The sequence below is a fragment of the Lachnellula hyalina genome (genome assembly GCF_007821495.1).
Source record: "Lachnellula hyalina strain CBS 185.66 chromosome Unknown contig00034, whole genome shotgun sequence".
Taxonomy (NCBI): domain Eukaryota; kingdom Fungi; phylum Ascomycota; class Leotiomycetes; order Helotiales; family Lachnaceae; genus Lachnellula; species Lachnellula hyalina.
Genome location: NW_022157148.1, coordinates 82,300 through 99,116, shown reverse-complemented (window position 1 = coordinate 99,116; position 16,817 = coordinate 82,300). Strand labels below are relative to the sequence as shown.

The 16,817-nt window shown below is 48.3% G+C and overlaps 4 protein-coding genes across 4 annotated transcripts; 1 reads left to right on the top strand and 3 right to left on the bottom strand.

Moving 5' to 3' along the window:
* Positions 1 to 2,020: 2,020 nt before the first annotated feature.
* citE_7 (Short chain dehydrogenase) lies at positions 2,021 to 3,013 on the bottom strand (the record flags this gene model as incomplete). The annotated part of the gene is made up of 3 exons (XM_031148237.1): positions 2,021 to 2,193; positions 2,246 to 2,932; positions 2,983 to 3,013. The coding sequence occupies 3 exons, from the start codon at positions 3,011 to 3,013 to the stop codon at positions 2,021 to 2,023; spliced, it is 891 nt and encodes a 296-aa protein (XP_031007067.1).
* Positions 3,014 to 3,973: 960 nt separating this feature from the next.
* jip5 (WD repeat-containing protein) lies at positions 3,974 to 5,304 on the bottom strand (the record flags this gene model as incomplete). The annotated part of the gene is made up of 2 exons (XM_031148236.1): positions 3,974 to 4,989; positions 5,043 to 5,304. 2 exons carry the CDS (start codon positions 5,302 to 5,304, stop codon positions 3,974 to 3,976), a joined length of 1,278 nt encoding a protein of 425 aa, XP_031007068.1.
* A 4,467-nt stretch (positions 5,305 to 9,771) lies between these two features.
* pct1 (mRNA-capping enzyme subunit beta) lies at positions 9,772 to 12,160 on the bottom strand (the record flags this gene model as incomplete). Its single annotated transcript, XM_031148235.1, has 3 exons — positions 9,772 to 9,948; positions 9,999 to 10,460; positions 10,508 to 12,160. 3 exons carry the CDS (start codon positions 12,158 to 12,160, stop codon positions 9,772 to 9,774), a joined length of 2,292 nt encoding a protein of 763 aa, XP_031007065.1.
* Positions 12,161 to 13,028: 868 nt separating this feature from the next.
* Positions 13,029 to 16,507, top strand: RPN2B (26S proteasome non-ATPase regulatory subunit 1-like protein; the record flags this gene model as incomplete). Its single annotated transcript, XM_031148234.1, has 3 exons — positions 13,029 to 13,168; positions 13,250 to 14,205; positions 14,256 to 16,507. The coding sequence occupies 3 exons, from the start codon at positions 13,029 to 13,031 to the stop codon at positions 16,505 to 16,507; spliced, it is 3,348 nt and encodes a 1,115-aa protein (XP_031007066.1).
* Between the last annotated feature and the right edge of the window lie 310 nt (positions 16,508 to 16,817).

Here is a 16,817-nt window from a genome sequence, read left to right as displayed (position 1 = left end):
CGTTGCCTTCTCTACACGCTTCATGTAGCTCTCTTAAAAGTCTTTCCTCTTCTTCGTCGAGACTTGGATGTTCTTCGGACGGGTCCTGGCCGAGATTGTTGAGGTAGTGGTGTCTGCCTGCGCACCGGTAGCCGTGTGGGTGGGGTATCCATTTGTAGCCGCATGAGCAGCGGGGGCCGTGGGATCCTGGCATGTTGACTGGCATCCAAACTTTTGAGAAGGATGTTAAGTAACTCACTTGGTTTAGGATCTGGAGTGAGCGTGTCTGTGTTTATTAGTCCTGTTTTCTATTAGGGACTACAGTTTAGTTTATCTAAAAGAAAGAAAGAAATTGAAACGGCTTTGTAACCGGGAAGGTCTATTTTAGTATCTAGGCTTCAAGCTTGGAGCCCTTTTCATTACAACGAGGCTCTCACAAAGGGACAATTTTATTGTACAAGTCGGCCTTCTCACAAAGTGTTGTATACCACAAAATTCCAGAACACGATGCACGCATTGTCTTGAATTAGAGCCTGAAGGTTTATTGCTGACGTTCATTGGGTGCAATTACAAGTTATGCCCGAAGGCGCCAAAAGAAAAGCAAGCAAAAAAAAAAAAACAGCTCATTCAGTTCTCCTGCTTCTCTATCTTTATGTTCTTCTCAACTCCATCCATCGTACCGGCATCATGCTATGTTACAGTCAGCGAAATGTCCCAAAAAGAAATCTGACAAGGGGATTACTTACGACGTTCTCCTTCTGCGCGAAGGCAGCTTTCAATCCTTCCATCTCCCGCTTCAGGTCGGCAATTTCCTAGGTAATTGTGAGTGAAATATCCAAAAGGAAGGAAATCTCAGAAGGGGTTTTACTTACATTTTGCAAGGTAACGATTTTCGGTTCCATGGCTTCAATTTTTTGATTTGAAGTGTTCGAGAGGCGCTGCAGATTATTCACTGCCTAGAGAGACATCAGCCAAATGATAATACAAGGAGGAGGAAACTTACGCTTGCCGGAGCCTCCGGTTGAAAGACGTACTGAGAGCGAATGGCTTGTTGGCGAGGCATTTTTGAGGAAATTCGACGGAGGATTCGATTCGTATTTTTTACAGGACTGAGCCATAACACGCTCAGTGTTTTGAAAGATGTTTGTTCTATTTCAACATGTAAACAAGAAATTGAACCCGGATCTCTCCTGTTAGGCGAATAGGAGGTTGAAGACTGCGAATGGAGAATAGAGAATGGAATGAGGAAAACTTACACTCGTTTCTGATGTGAGAGGGGGGCCGGCAATTCCAGCAAGACATGTTTAAGAAGGATGGTAAAAACCGGAGGCATTCACACCTTTTAAACACTTCAGTTTGCCAACTAAACAAACTGCAAAGTCATCCCATCATAATCACATACTCCCTACCCAGGTAGGTACGCAAAGAACGTCTCGTCATAACTCATGATCATGCACTGGCGCTGCGGCGGTGGTGCCAGAGCCGCACAGGGACAGCCGTTAGGGCAAGCTAAAAGTGATCCAAAACAGTTAGTCATAGGAAGCGCCAGGATTAGAACAAGGATAAATGCATGACATGCATGCGTTAGCGTAGAAAAAAGATAAGATGATACGAAGTACACGTTTTGCTGAAACTCTATCTGGTCTAGACACTATTCCGGGCACTATTACTGTAGGACAAGTCAAACTTTGGAAGGATATATGACGTGCGAGTGTTGATCGTGTCCTCCTAGTCCAGGTACTCCCGCACGGAAAGCCCCAACCCCACATGGCCGCCAATCTACAACGACACTCTAACAACCAGGCTGCGAGGCAGGAACGAACAGCAGCAATACTCTCATACTTGAATCGTGACCACACCTGCCCTCTCACCCGTGACTTTGCGGATTGAACGTCACCGTTAAACCTGAGCTGTCTATAGCTGCTTGTGATACTTCTACTTCAAAATAGCGCGGAAGTCGTTGTCAGAAGATATTCTGAGGAAAGAACCACCGGCTAAGGCATAACCATCAGCATTAGTCTAGGCAAATTGTTTCTCGCGCTCAAAATGTCATTCTCATCTTCAGCTTGTCCCCCTTCACAATCTCATCTTCCCTACCCAAAAATTCTTGCATGTCCCAGTTCACACTAATGTATCGACCAGCCAACCAATCCCTTCTCATAGTCGTCAAGAACGGAATCGTATCCCCAGCAAGCTCAGCCTTATCAATAATAACTATAAAAATGTCAATAAAAAGTCTCGGAAATTCCTTACACACAGAACTTACCAGCTTTGTATAGCTGTTCCGGCATCTTGATCGACATGTCACTAGGAACACCCCCAGGATGGACACAATAAGCCAACATCCCTTTATCCCCATACTCAACCATAAGATACTCCGTGAATCTCAAGAGCGCAAATTTCGTAGTCTGGTACCCACTGCCGCCATAAGCAACACCGTGGGCCCCGGCACTCGTCAAGTTAACGACAGTCATCTCCCCGCCCTTCAGTAACAGTGGCACGAACACCTTGCACATCAAATACACACCCTTAACATTAACCTCATAATTGTTCCACCACTCCTCCCGGTCATTATCAACGATCGGCGCGAAAGCACTTAGAAACCCCGCGTTGTTGATTAGGATATCCAGGCGCCCGAATTCCCTTTCCGTTGCTTTGGCGGCCTTCTCCACGTCATCCCAATTTGTCACATCGAGTTTGAGCTTCAGGACTCTGGGAATCGCTTTCCCGGCTCCCTGTGCTGTGGAGATGATGTCCTGCTCGACGCCTGCGAGGTCGGATCGTGCGCCGAGTGCGATGCCGGCTGCGCCTGCTTTTGCGTAGGAGAGTGCGAGGACACGGCCAACGCCTTTGGATGCACCTGTGATGAAGATGTAGTGCTTGCTGTGGTCCTGGGGAGCGGAGTCTATTGCGGGGTACGTATCGTGGTGGATGGTTTTGGTGAAGTTGAAGCCTGTGGTATGTTAGATTGTGGTTGTTGGGAAAAGGGGCCGGATCACGTACCATTATTGATTGGGACGGGTGGATAAGGCATGCTGACTGCTATTCTCTAGGTAAGACAGATAGGGGTCATGAAGTACTAGAAAGTTTGGGGACGGAATGACTATTTAGGAGTGTTTAGAGCAAAGTGACGTTCAATTTATAAGCTGCTCGACTACAAAGCGTGCCTCTTCTATCATTTGATTATAGAGATGATAATTCTGACCAAGTAGATCATTTAAATCTGAATGACATATTGTCGTGAACTTTGATTGATTATGGCTTTCGAGTGTTAACTTCGAGAAATCCATGGGATTGTCGGCATTATCGGACTTTATAGCTGATCTTTCCATACTGTAAGGTATGTAAGGTAAGGTAAGGCATAGGTGAGGTGGGATGCGGGGTATGCGGGGCAACGTGCGCTAAGAAACCTAGGTATATTGAGCCTAAAGATGCCTTCTACGCCTGTTTCAAAGCCAGAAGGTTAAGCCGTTACTGGAAGAAGTTCAAGCATCAGTCAAAAAATATCTAAAGGAAGGCCGGCTTGTAAAATAACATCGTCCCTTTGTGAGAGCCTCGTTGTAATATTGATGTTGCACAGCAATCATGGTGGTGTTGACGCGAAAGGAGGTTATAACAGGTTATGCCTCTTTGCTGACTAAGCTACGCTAAGTCACATGACTAGAAAGGTCGGGATGCGGTTCAGGATGCGGTCCCATTTTCCCAACAAGAAGAGAGATTATTCTCAAATATGAAAATTGAAACTGCATAAGCCAAGACCTGGCGTTATTGCCATTATTCGTTTCCTTCTTCATCTGGTGCTCGGTAGTAAGAGTAAGCATGATCTCGGCACTTATATCAGCAATAAACCTTCAGGCTCTAATTGAAGACAATGCGTGCATCGTGTTCTGGAATTTTGTGATATACAACACTTTGTGAGAAGACAAAAGACTTTTGGTATCATATGGGCAAGACAGTCGCTGAAGGGGTATACTCATAAGCCTCGAAGCTGGAACTACTCCAATCCCTTAAACTTCAGGATCCCATTGCCCACGTTCTTTCCCTTCTTTGCCTTCCGCCGCTTCTTTCGTTGTTTTCGGCCGCTTTGCTCATCGTCACTGCTATCTGCACCACCCCCATTATCGCTGTCGTCGCTGTCACTGCTCTCAATAGGCCTCTTCTGCGCACCAGACTCCTCTTCGTCGGATTCTTCTTCCTCCTCCTCATCCAGATTCATCTTCTGTTCCCACACCTTCACAATCGATCCACCTCCACTAATAAGTCGGCCGTAAACATCAAATCCCACTCCAACCACAGCCTCAACCTCGTCGTGTCGCAATGGATCACCCATGACTTTATTCTTCCCCAATTGCACGATCCTAACCGTACCATCCCCAAGCCCTACAACAACATTTTTCATTCCATCACCAACACCTTCTGGCATGACAGCCAGAGCATCCAAGCTGTCACCCCCACCTCTTCCACCATCAACAATAATTCTCTCGTCCTGATCATCCCAAACGCCCCTCTCCCAGAGCGTCAGGACCCCATTCGAGCTCCCAACCAGCACCTTCTCGCCCTTGCTCCGACCCGGCTTGGACGGTAGACCCCCGACGAAAACACTACACAGCAGCTCCTCTTCCTGATCCTCGCTTTTTACCAAAACCCCTCTCCTCAAATCTGTAACCGCGAGCGTTGTACCACCAGTCGTAACCCATTGCTTGCTGAACCCACTTGTACTAGCTTCCGTAGGCGCCAGTGGTGTTAAAGAAGAGATGTAATCCTCATGCGGACGATGGGTCTGACTCGGTCTTCCTTTGGTAAAGCTTGACGGTGTGCGTAAATCATAGAGATGTAGAGCTGCGGAATCGGTTGCGAGAAGCAATGTCTGTGGTGAGAGTGCATGTAACAATGTGGGAGGATCTGCAGAGTCCGTGGAACGATCGAGGGGAATGGCGACTTTTGCGACAACTTGGCCGGTAGAAGAAGAGGCAGCTTTCAGAAGGCCATCGGTGCCAGCTGAGTAGAGGACTACGGTTCGAAAAGATTAGTAGAGGTCAATTGGGGAACATCCGAGGCCGTACTTTCGCCATCGTGACTGAATGCCAGTGTTCTGCAGCTACCCTTGTGTCTTCTGGTCCGCCATTCGGTGTCTATAGTGCTTGTGCCGGTTGACAGGACGCTGGCGTTGCCATCTTCGTCGTCGCTACCGGAAGCTACAGCTGGAAGCCGGAACGACTGTACGTGCCCGCCAGATAGTCCGACGGCAAGGATTGGTTCATTGGGATGCAGAGCTTGGGTGAAGAGCTCTGAGGAGAGCGGGAGGGTGCAGAGGTTTTCAAACATGGTGTTGTATAATTTATTGCTTGGAGAGACTCGACAAGGTTGAGCTTGGAAGTTTTTTGCCGAGCGGAATTGTTTCCTCACAACGTCAATGGTCTTTCACCACTACCACCAAAGTTCTATAAACTCTCATATAGCACAGTAAGAGAAACTTTATTTCTAAAACATGTAGTCGCCATGTGGACTATCCTGATGGACTAATTACAATTGGATTTGTTACGCTCCTACACTCTTGAATACAAGAATGGAGGTCAAGAATGATGGGTAAACAATTCCCATAGGCTTGATGCCTCCACCACCCGTCGTATACAGTATCGTACTCGTACTTTACTTCCAAAATTTGTTTCAATTTGTATAATATAGGGGAGAGGTTAAGGATCAATCAACGATCTATGAAAGCTGTCTTTCTGTCTCTTTTCCATCATATTATCGTTCGATAGTCCACAAAAACTAAGGTACCACTTATAGCTATTTTCATCAATTAGAGCCAGAATACAGCGCTCTTTTCATATTATTTGCCCCCCTCCCGCCAAAAAGTTGGTACTCTTTTTATATTGATGTGACTACTCCTCTGTTTAAAGACGCGTCTATGATTTACGACTTTTGATACGGTACTTCTAGGAACTTCAAAATATCCTAAGCTAAAGGGCCAAAGGGTCAAAGTGAACATCGGGCACTAGCTTAGTGCCCCTAACCCCAAGCCATTGGAACCTCGCTAATATCCGAGGGGTATTAAAGCCGGCGCCGCCTCTACCTCCTATGTCCAAGTTACGGTAACAACACAACTACTACGCCGCAACACGAGCCTCAATTTACTCCCTCCACTCCCTCCATTTCCCTCCCTCCTTTTTTCTTTCTTTCTTTCCCTACCTACCCATACTCTCCACACCAACATGTCCGACCCCATCAGCGCCCTCCCCCCTGAAATCCGGGCCCAGATCTACAGCCTCGTCCTCCTCTCCCCAAGCCCCATCGCCATAACCTCCCCGCGCAAAGGCCACCCCTGCAGCGTGATCCAACGTCCCGCCGCGACCTTCTCCTCCCTTACCCGTGTCTCCCAGCCCATCCGGGCCGAGATCTCGCCCATCTTCTGGCAGGGCAACACCTTCCTGCTCTCCAACGGCGAATTCGCATCCCCGCACTTCGCCAACATCCACGCGCTCAAAGCCTTCGTATCCAAGAACCGGAATCGCGATGCGCTGAGCATGATCCGAACAGTCATTTTCGAGCTGCGTTTCGGCGAGGCTTTGAGCTGTTTGGAGAGTGGGATTTCGGAGATGAAGGCCGTTGCTAGGCTGCTGGCTAAGCATTTTGTCGGGCTGGAGAGCGTGAGGTTGGAGATCAAGTGGGAGGAGTGGCTGCATCGGAGTGAGTATACGACGGGGGGATAGGGTGGTGGATGAGGAGGAGAGCAAGGCGGAGCTGGCGAAGATTGTGAGGCTTGTGCTGCAGCATAAGGGGTTGAAGGAGGTGCGGTGGCTGGAGAGGCAGCGCCCGGTGTTGGGGAAGTTGGAGGCGTTGGTGGAGAAGGTTATGAAGGAGAAGAAGGTTAAGGAGGGAGATAGGGTGAGGGTTGTTGCTGAAGAGGTGGAGGTGAGGCAGGATGTTAAGTGTGATTATTGGGATCAGATGAGAGCATAAGGTCTGTTTGCACCATGATTCAACAAATAAATGCAAGACTCATAATCGCCCATTTGTACACTTCTGATTAGTGCCCCGGGGCTAATTTCTCTCCTTTTTGCAGAAGTAGATCCAAAATGAAGTCACTTTCACGACCCCTCCTATTGGCGCTTCTAATGGCGTCGGATGTGACCGTCAGTCCTTTCTCGAGAAGTAAATGAACTTCTTCTAGAGAGCCAGATCTACAGGCCGCGATTAAAGCTTTGTCAAGGTTAGCAGAACCTTTCCGAGAGTAGATATCAGCTCCGTATGTGAAAATGAGATCAATGATGGCTGCATTGCCTGTGGATACTGCAAAATATAGCGTACTTTCATCCGACAGAGTACCTTGCGAAATTACATCGGCTCCATGCTTTAGTAAAACCTCCACCATGGTTAAACCTTTTTGGCAGGCTATTCGCAAAGCTGGGCCAAAATGCGGGTGGACGGCATTTACATTCGCTCCCATGTCTAGTACTTTTTCGACAAGGCCAACAGAGTCTCTCACGACTGCATAATGCAAAGGAAAGAAAGCCCATATCGTCTTCCAGGTTCATATCAATTTTTAAGGCGGAGTTCGAATCCAACAGTACGCTTTTGCTCTTTCCCCAGAGCAGTGAAATTGAGGTCAACGGTTTGTATTAGATGGTCCAATGACCTTTGCTGCTGCGATTGGGAAGAGTGTAGAAGAACATCAATATGGTGAGTAAAGCTGGAACGTGTTTCTCCAAACTTGTCCTCAAATGGCTGCCACTGGACCTTTAAGAACATACGAAAATGACCAAGTTCTGGCATACATCAGCCTAACCGCCACCGGTCGAACCAGAGCAAATGACCACATACTTTTCACAGATCCATCTGAGTACACGAAAACAAGTCTTGCTTCTCGGAAGAAATGCAAAAGATCGCTGTACACTCCAATCAAAGCCTATGCAAGATTAAACACAGGTTCATAACTGATAGAGTAGAAGGGCTACATACGGTTTGAACGACATCTCCTTCGCCCAAGTTTGTGCTGCAATTTTTCAGTGGCTCCAAATAATTTACCATCTGAGAGATCATAAGACTGAGCTTCGCATAAGATTGCACAAATTCCACAAGCTAAAAAGGACAAGGTCAGAGACTCAATAGACAGTCACCGTTGAATTCCAGCCTAGGAGAATGGAATTGCTCATCTTTGGAAGTACACTCGGTTGAAATGGGGGCAGGGAAAATTCCACCCTACTCAGAATCTGGACACAAGGTCCTAGGGGACTTGATCGAAAGGCAAGCTTTGTTGTTAAAGGCGGCAAGAGTCTCATTCAACACTGGGAGCTCTCTTTTGGGGCTTTTCACTTACGTCAATGATCAACCTCACCCTTCCAACAACCAATGACGATAGCTCAGGACTTTGTTGAATCCCAATCGGCACACTTGCCATGAACTATTCTAGTACACGTAGGGCAGGTTCAAGCGACTTGGTGCCGAGTCGTGCTCGCGTTTTTGTGTCAGATGATTCTAGTCTTTTGACCTCGCTCGCCATCTGATCAAAGGAGATATTCTTGTGAGCTTGCAAGAAAGCAGCTCTTTCTGCGGGATCTAGGTCTTCAGCGACAGTTTTGAGATCACGATTCAAGGTTTCAATCTGGCCGGTACTGTGTCAAAGTCAGTATCTGTGACGTTCACGAAAGGTACATTCCTAGCTAAGAGGGTTATCTAGGGTCCGTAGCGAGGCCCTAGGAGCTATAGTTGAAGCCAAAACCGGAGATTGAGATCGAGGCTGCGTCACTGATGTTGGTTCATGAATCGGAGTCGCCGAGGCTAGATTCGATTGAGAGTAAGAGTGGGATTCTAGTCGAGACACACCAGCACTTCCTGTGGACATCGATCCAGCAATGGGTACATCAATGCCAGTCTTTGAATCCAACGGTCGTAGTGCTAGTCCAGAAGAGCCAGCTTCTTGGGCTGGAGATAGGACAGAAGATGAGCTCTGGACGACGAGGCTGAGGCGCCATTGTTGGATCGTTCGTCATTTCAAGAACTCTTTCCTATTTTCTCTCGTAGTCTACGAGTGAAGGAAGGCATTGACAGCTGCAAGATTCATCTATGGATCTGCGGTACAGTGGACTTAAGAGTGAAGGTTGTCAAACGTAACAGAATATTGGCTTTCGTAGTCTGTTTGGGGTGCGGCTGATCGCGCTTGCCATGCTAGCTACCTGAGCGCTCTGTCTGTAGGTGGGTGGGTGTGTGGGTGCGAGCAACATAAGAGGGGAGCAGGGGTCGTATGTGAGTCCAGGAAGGATATAATCATCAAGAGGTACTGAAAGGTTTGGAATTTTATGAGTTTAAGTGATTATTTGTACGAAGTGAGGTCCCGAAATATCCTTCTTGATGGGGGCCTATTCTCCCGGAAACTACAACACTTTGTATCATCAGTGGCCATACTTCATACCCAGGAAATTGCTATTAAGCACTTGGTGCATTGGCAGTACTCTGGGACTCCAGGAACTGGGGTAAAATGCAGAAATGGCGCAAGGGTTCCATTCACCACTCTTTCCTACACTTGCAGAGACTCATCAGAACATATCAACAAGTGCAAAAAGCCACCTGCCTCCGCTAAGTATCGACACATTAGGATGCTCGAGGAGATGCCGAGTAGAAAAGCGAGTTCCTTTGCGACTTGCGACTTGAATATTATATTGTATCTGCTTTCCCTAGCGCAGACTTCCCGTCTGTATTGGGATTTCGTATGCGCCCCACCATGAACGCCAGGGTATCCATTGACATTGACCTAAAAGCACACTACTCAATACAGACGAGCCCTCCTAGTCATTATTGTGGAACCGGCGGCGCTTCTCTTGCAAGCACCAATACGTTATTCAGGAAACCCTCAACTAAAGAAGGATACTCGTGAGGTTCATTTGTCGCAGCTCTTCGGCCTTGTTCGCTTACAGCTGCCGTAGAAAGTTCAATCTCCAGCTCATGCTCTTTGCTTGTTCGGTTGCCACCCTGTTGATAATTAATAATTGCCAGAGTTAGAATGTGGGGTCAATTCTTACATTTGCTGCCATGATTTGCGTAACTAGAGTGAGATCAATCTGATAGGGGCCTTGAGTGTAGCTCATGCGATCTTTGTGACGCTCTGGCGCATCCGGAGATGGCACGAGCAGTTCAATGTCACCATCGTACCGCATTTCAAAATTGACGCTGATTCGACAATCAAGCGGCGCTTGAGGATTATAGATACTCATATCCGCAATGCGAGCTTTGATTATCTTGGCCAAGACGTTGCCGGTCTTTTGGTCGCGAGTAACTCGAACTTTGACAGGTTGGTGAGGTTTGAGATATTCTCTAATGACTGCTGGTAAATGAGGCAACCAGGAGGGCGGTAGATGATAGAATGTGTCGGTCTCTTTTCGATGAAGATAGTCGATAGAGACCCTCTTCTTGGAATCCGGATTGTTTGGATGAGCAGCTGCCACTTGTGCATTTAGAAAGTTATTCAACGTGGAGTGTTGAGCCTGCAAATATTAGTTTTCTGAATATGATTTTTGAAGTTGATGCTTACATCCGTCATTGAGCTTCTGAAGGCGATGAGATTGGGATTTTCCGCTAGAACACATTCCGTTTCAATACGAACATTTGGTTCAAACCTCACATTTGTTTGCTTGTCGATGAGGTGACCAAGCTTAGCCTCAATCTCGATCTCAACCCCCCTGCTCAAAAGTTCACCCAAATCATTGCGGGAGACAACTGTAGTGAACAGGAAGTCTGCTATCTTCTTCGTCGTCTGGTCCATGGGTGGATTACCAGTTATGCTTTTTTCCCATGGGCCAAGGAGAATTGTTTGATCAGGTGGCGCATCATATGTACCTTGTCGAGGCGCCGCAGGTGAGACCTGGTGGTTGCCATTCATTTCGGACTTCACTACTGGCGTAGCTATAGGATATGGTTCTGGCTGCTTGCCGTTCAAATTTGCAAGAGCTCGCTTTTTAGAAGCGAAAGCCGTCTTGGTTTTGATGCTTTGGGCCCAAATTGGAGGTTCTGTGTAGCGCATTCGCTTTTTTGCAGGTGGCTTCGGCGATACGGTATGGGATTGAGAGGTGCGAGATTCACCATTCACTGGAGGCTTTACATCAGGATATTGTGACGGTCGAGGTTGTTCGACTGGCATCTCGCGCTCGTCCAATTTCCTCTTGGTCGAATTAGTGTAACCGTTTTCCGATTGCGGAGTTACCGTTGCCATGTTTGTTGACGGTTGACTCGGAAGGCGAGTCTTGGGGCTGACGCTAATGCTTCGTTCTCTTTCACTTTGAGATCTCCTTTGTTCGCTCGTGGGCGTCCTCTGTGAATCATACGCACTAGGCGTACTCGGCTGTCGGGGTATAGAGGCAGACGGTGGAGGGGCGGGAGAAGTTTGCTGAAAGTTAAAAGGTCCAGAAGAGGCGCTTCGTTGCTGATATGGGCTTGTAGGTTGAACAAAGCCACCTGATGAATGCCTTTGAGTCAGGGGTGGACCAAGTGGTGTACCTGGCTGTGACTGCTGTCGCTGGTGTTGTGGAATTTGAGTAGGCGGAAAATGACTAGTAGAGACGGGGCTCTCTTGCCTATATGGATTGTAGTATGGCTGTTGGCTCTGCGCTGAAGTAGGTGTGCCGGTAGAGATTGAAGACTGAGATCTCTGATGTTGGAGGTATGGATGAGGAGCGCCGGGTATGCCAATTGGAGGAGTTTGTGGAGCTGGAGATCCCCGACTTTGTGGGTTATGGTGTTGGAGATGAGGAGGATTAGATTGAGGATAACTTTCGCGTTGTGGAAAAGACGGTGGGTATTGCTGGAGCTGTTGTGCAGGGCTTTGGGGGGTTTGGCTTTGTGGAAAGGGGTATTGGTTGGTACTGGACGAGGAGGGCGTATGTTGGTAGGGCGACTGAACACTGTAAGATCGTGCTGGGGAACGTAAATCGTTTTGAGGTGCTTGAATTGGTGGAGGTGGAGGAGGTCGGCCTTGATAGGCACCCTGATATGCAGTTGGCGAAGCATAGGGGCCGGTCTGTGAGGTGTAATCTTGTGAAGGGTGTTTGCCTGGTGAGGCTTGGGGAAGATGGTGAAACTCTCGAAAGCCCTGCCCTGGAGGAGCCTGTATTGGGGTGACCGGCGCCGCTTGCTTGGGGACAGAGCTGTCGCCGCCTTCGTTTGTATTGATAATGGAGCGAAGATCCATGTTTGCGGTCAACTGGACTGGACTGGGTCGCCCAGCACTCGACCAAGCGCGCCCTGACCCCCTGGCTGCGAGGAAATCGATATAAGACTCTAAGTGGCAATCATCTGAAGCTTCCCGCGATTATTCTCGACCCAACACTACAGTACTCGACGGATGGTGGATATTTAAGCTGGCGGCGCAAATGTTGGTATCCTCTCTTTTCAACAAAGAACCACGCGACACTCAAACAGGGAGGGAGGTATGGGGATTCCGGGGCTTCGCAGGGCGTCGGTGGGATCACTGAGACTAAGGGCAATGATTCCAGCTACACATGGATGCGCGCGGCGACGATGGGGGCATTCGTAGGTGGAGGACGGGCAGAGTTGGAGTTCCATAGAGATACAGATACAGACAGATACAGACTTCGCTAAGAAGGAGCAACGCTCTGCTCTCCCTCTTCTCCCTCCCTGAAAAGCGCCTGCAACGATGGGGAGCTTCTGCGGGGAAGCGCCACGTGAGGAGCACGTAAATGGATGTGGATACTACTTATTTGAACATAAAATATACATCTTCATGTTACACGGAAACGGATTTTGTTCTTCTTGCACACGGCGTGCCATTCCTGACTGTACCAAAAAAAAAAAACATTGCGGGGTGGGTCTAGATAAAAAGGTGTCTCTGTAGAAGTGCCGAAAGCTACGCGACACTCCAAGGCCAACCCAAGCTTCGTGTTCCAGTCTGCCTAGCAATCTCCAAATCCACCTGTATTGACTCTCCCCAACCCATCCCCCATATTCATCACATCAACCTCTCCGACCTTTTCCTTTCTCCCATCAACAGACAAAGCAAATCTGAAGCATCTCAAGCTCTACAAAGCATCATAAACACCATGCCTGGCTTGACCTCCGCCTCTGGAGTATTGGGCTTCCTGGACGACGAGGAGCCCGAACTCAAGGTCTTTGCTCTGCAAACTTTGAACGACGACATTGACACCTTGTGGACTGAAGTGGCAGGGTTTGTGGGCAAAATGTAAGTGTTCCTGATCTTTCGGGCTTATACTTTACTCCAAAGTATACTATGTCCCCGAGCTTGTGCTAACTCCCCCTTCAGCGAGGAGCTCTATGAAAATGAAAGCTTTCCTGAACGGCAGCTGGCATCACTCGTACTGGCCAAGGTCTACTATCACCTGCAGGAATACAATGACAGCATGACCTTTGCTCTCGGCGCTGGCGATCTCTTCAAGTTTGACAACCACGGCGAATTTGAAGAAACCATCATCTCGAAATGCGTGGACACCTACATGGCTGTATCAAGAGCCCGTCACGCCGCTCCCCAATCTAATGCCCAAGATTCTTCCCTTCCCAGCCTTGCTACTTCGTTTGCAAACGCAATCAACGATGCCAATGCTGCTGCAGCTCTCACTTCGCCAACGACCCCATTCTCCCAATCCGCTCTACCCTCCAAATCACTTCTCTCTCGCGCCTCGACGACCGTTGTAGAGACTGATGTTCCAGAAGGAATTGTGGTACCAGATCGAAATACACAAGCGGCTTTAGAAAGAGTAATTGAGAGACTCTTCGAGGGCTGTTTGAAGGAAGGCAAATACAGACAAGTTGTGGGCATTGCAGTGGATGCACGGAACTTGGATGTCCTTCGCAGAGTTATTAAGCGTGCAAGCGATGATGAGAAGAATTCAAGCGGAAAGCAGGCTGAAGGTACTGCAGCACCGACTGAGGAATTAATGGAATACGTCCTCGATATTTGCATGGGTATCGTCCAAGAAAGAGGGCTTCGAACAGAAATTCTACGGTTAATCCTGGACCTTCTATCCGAAATTCCGACTCCCGACTACTTCTCTATTGCGAAATGCGTGGTATATCTTAACCAGGATGAAGAGGCTTCAACAATGCTTAAGAAACTCGTGGCGAATGAGGATCAAAACTCAACAGCCATCGCATATCAAATTGCATTTGATCTTTACGATAATGGCACCCAGGAGTTCCTCTCTAAAGTTATCAAGTCCATTCCTGCAAAGGTCGAGGAGGTGCCCGCCGAGAAAGAGAACCGTAAGCCAGTCATGCTAAAAACATAAGACCATTACTGATGCCTTTCATAGCAACTGAATCAGACCAGCTTCTGGGTGAACTCAGCGACCGCGCAGGCGCTCCAGTCCCAAGTCCTGAAACTGTACCCGAAAAGCACTTAGAAACATTTGACAGGATACGCAGCATTCTCGATGGCAGTGAGACGATCAAATTAAATCTTGAATTCCTCTACCGAAACAATCACACAGATCTGAGCATTTTGAACAAGGTGAAAGATAGTTTGGAGGGGAGAAACTCGATATTTCATACCGCGGTTACTTTCTGCAACGCCTTCATGAATCAAGGAACCACGAATGACAAGTTCTTCCGCGACAATCTTGAGTGGCTTGGAAAGGCTGTAAACTGGTCGAAGTTCTCTGCAACTGCAGCTCTCGGTGTCATCCATCGTGGAAATCTAACCCAGTGTCAAAAGCTGCTTGAACCTTATCTGCCGAAGCAAGGTGGATCTCTCGGAGGCTCGATTTTTAGCCAAGGTGGTGCGCTCTATGCTTATGGTTTGATCTACGCCAATCACGGTGCTGATGCGCTCGAATATCTGAAGGGTCAGTTCAATGAAGCTCAGGAGGAAGTCATCCAACATGGTGGTGCTTTGGGACTGGGTATTGCAGGAATGGCTACAGGCTCGGAATCAATTTACGAGAACCTCAAGGGCGTATTGTACACCGACTCGGCCTTGAATGGTGAGGCCGTTGGACTTGCCATGGGTCTTATCATGCTTGGTACCGGCAACGAAAAGGCTGTCGCTGACATGATCACCTATGCGCATGAGACCCAGCACGAGAAGATTGTGCGAGGTCTTGCGGTAGGAATTGCTCTCATTATGTATGGTCGACAGGAGGGCGCCGATCAACTCATCGAGGGTCTTTTACACGACCCTGACCCAACTTTGCGTTACGGTGGTATCATGACCGTTGCTCTTGCATACTGTGGCACAGGGAGCAACAAGGCCGTACGACAGCTGCTCCACGTTGCTGTTAGCGATGTCAGCGACGATGTCCGAAGAATCGCAGTCATGAGCTTAGGATTTATCTTATTCCGTAAGCCTGGCAGTGTTCCTCGTATGGTCGAGCTATTGTCTGAATCTTACAACCCACATGTTCGGTACGGAGCTGCCATGGCGCTTGGTATCTCGTGTGCAGGCACTGGCTTGGACGAGGCAATTGATCTGCTTGAGCCTATGATCAAGGACCCTACAGACTTCGTTCGCCAAGGTGCATTGATATCGCTTGCTATGATCATGGTGCAGCAAAACGAGGCCATGAACCCAAAGGTTGCATCTATCCGCAAGACTCTGAAGAAGATTGTCGGTGATCGCCACGAAGATGCTATGACCAAATTTGGTTGTGCACTGGCCTTGGGTATTATCGATGCTGGTGGGCGTAACTGTACGATTGGCTTACAGACTCAAACCGGCAACCTCAACATGGCTGGTATTGTTGGAATGGCTGTCTTCATCCAATACTGGTACTGGTTCCCATTTACTCACTTCCTTTCATTGAGTTTCATCCCGACATCTATGATCGGTCTTGATCATGACTTGGATATTCCAAGCTTCAATTTCCACAGTGCTACTCGGCCAAGCCTCTTCGACTACCCGCCAGAGCAAGAGGTCAAGACTGATGAGGCTCCTACCCTCATCGCCACGGCCGTTCTCTCCACAACCGCACAGGCCAAGCGACGTGCCCAAAAGAAAGAGCGGGCCCAGCGACGAGAGAGCATGGACATCGATCAGACGCCAACAACCCCTAAGACCAATGCTCCCGTCGGCGGCGATAAGATGGACGTCGACGAAGAAAGCAAGGACAAGGAAGAGAAGTCGGACGACAAGAAAGCCGAATCTGACAAGGAAGGTTCCAGCCCCGCCGAAATCGCCAAGAAGAAGCTCGAGAAGGAGAAAGTCGGCTATGAGATGGAGAACATGTCGCGTGTGCTTCCCGCGCAGCTAAAATTCATTAGCTTCCCGTCCGGTCGGTACAAGCCAGTCAAGAAGCCAACCGGTGGCGTAATCCTTATGATCGACACCCAGCCTGGCGAAGAAAAGGTCCTCATCGAAGAGAAGTTGAAGAAAGCTTCCATCGAGAAAGCAGCCGCACCCACCACACTCGAGGATATGCGCAATGAGTCCTTCAACCTCCGTCGTGAGGCTTCTGGGGCTGCGGCAGCAGCAGGGGTCTTGACAGCTGTGGATGAGGATGAGGAGGGCGGTGAGGAGGCAGAGGTGCCGAGGGAGTTTGAATACTTCTCGGATAATGAAGATGCTTAAGCATTTAGAATTGTAATTTTAAACTCGATTCCCATAGCATATTCGCATCGAAAAGATGCGAAGCACACGCAATGTATAACAATGAACGCAAGTCAAACCAAAAACATCTCAATTGTCTACAATACTCTGCTCAAGCGGCTTTCTCCCAGTGCGATCGATGACTAATCTAGCATAGGACATTGATTTTTACCAAAGGCCATCAAATTCCGAAATGGATCAGGAATCAATAAATTTATCCTTATTAGATTCATGTACTAATATTTCGGACTAAGTCTAATATATATAGTCTAAGCCTATTTTAGACGTAATA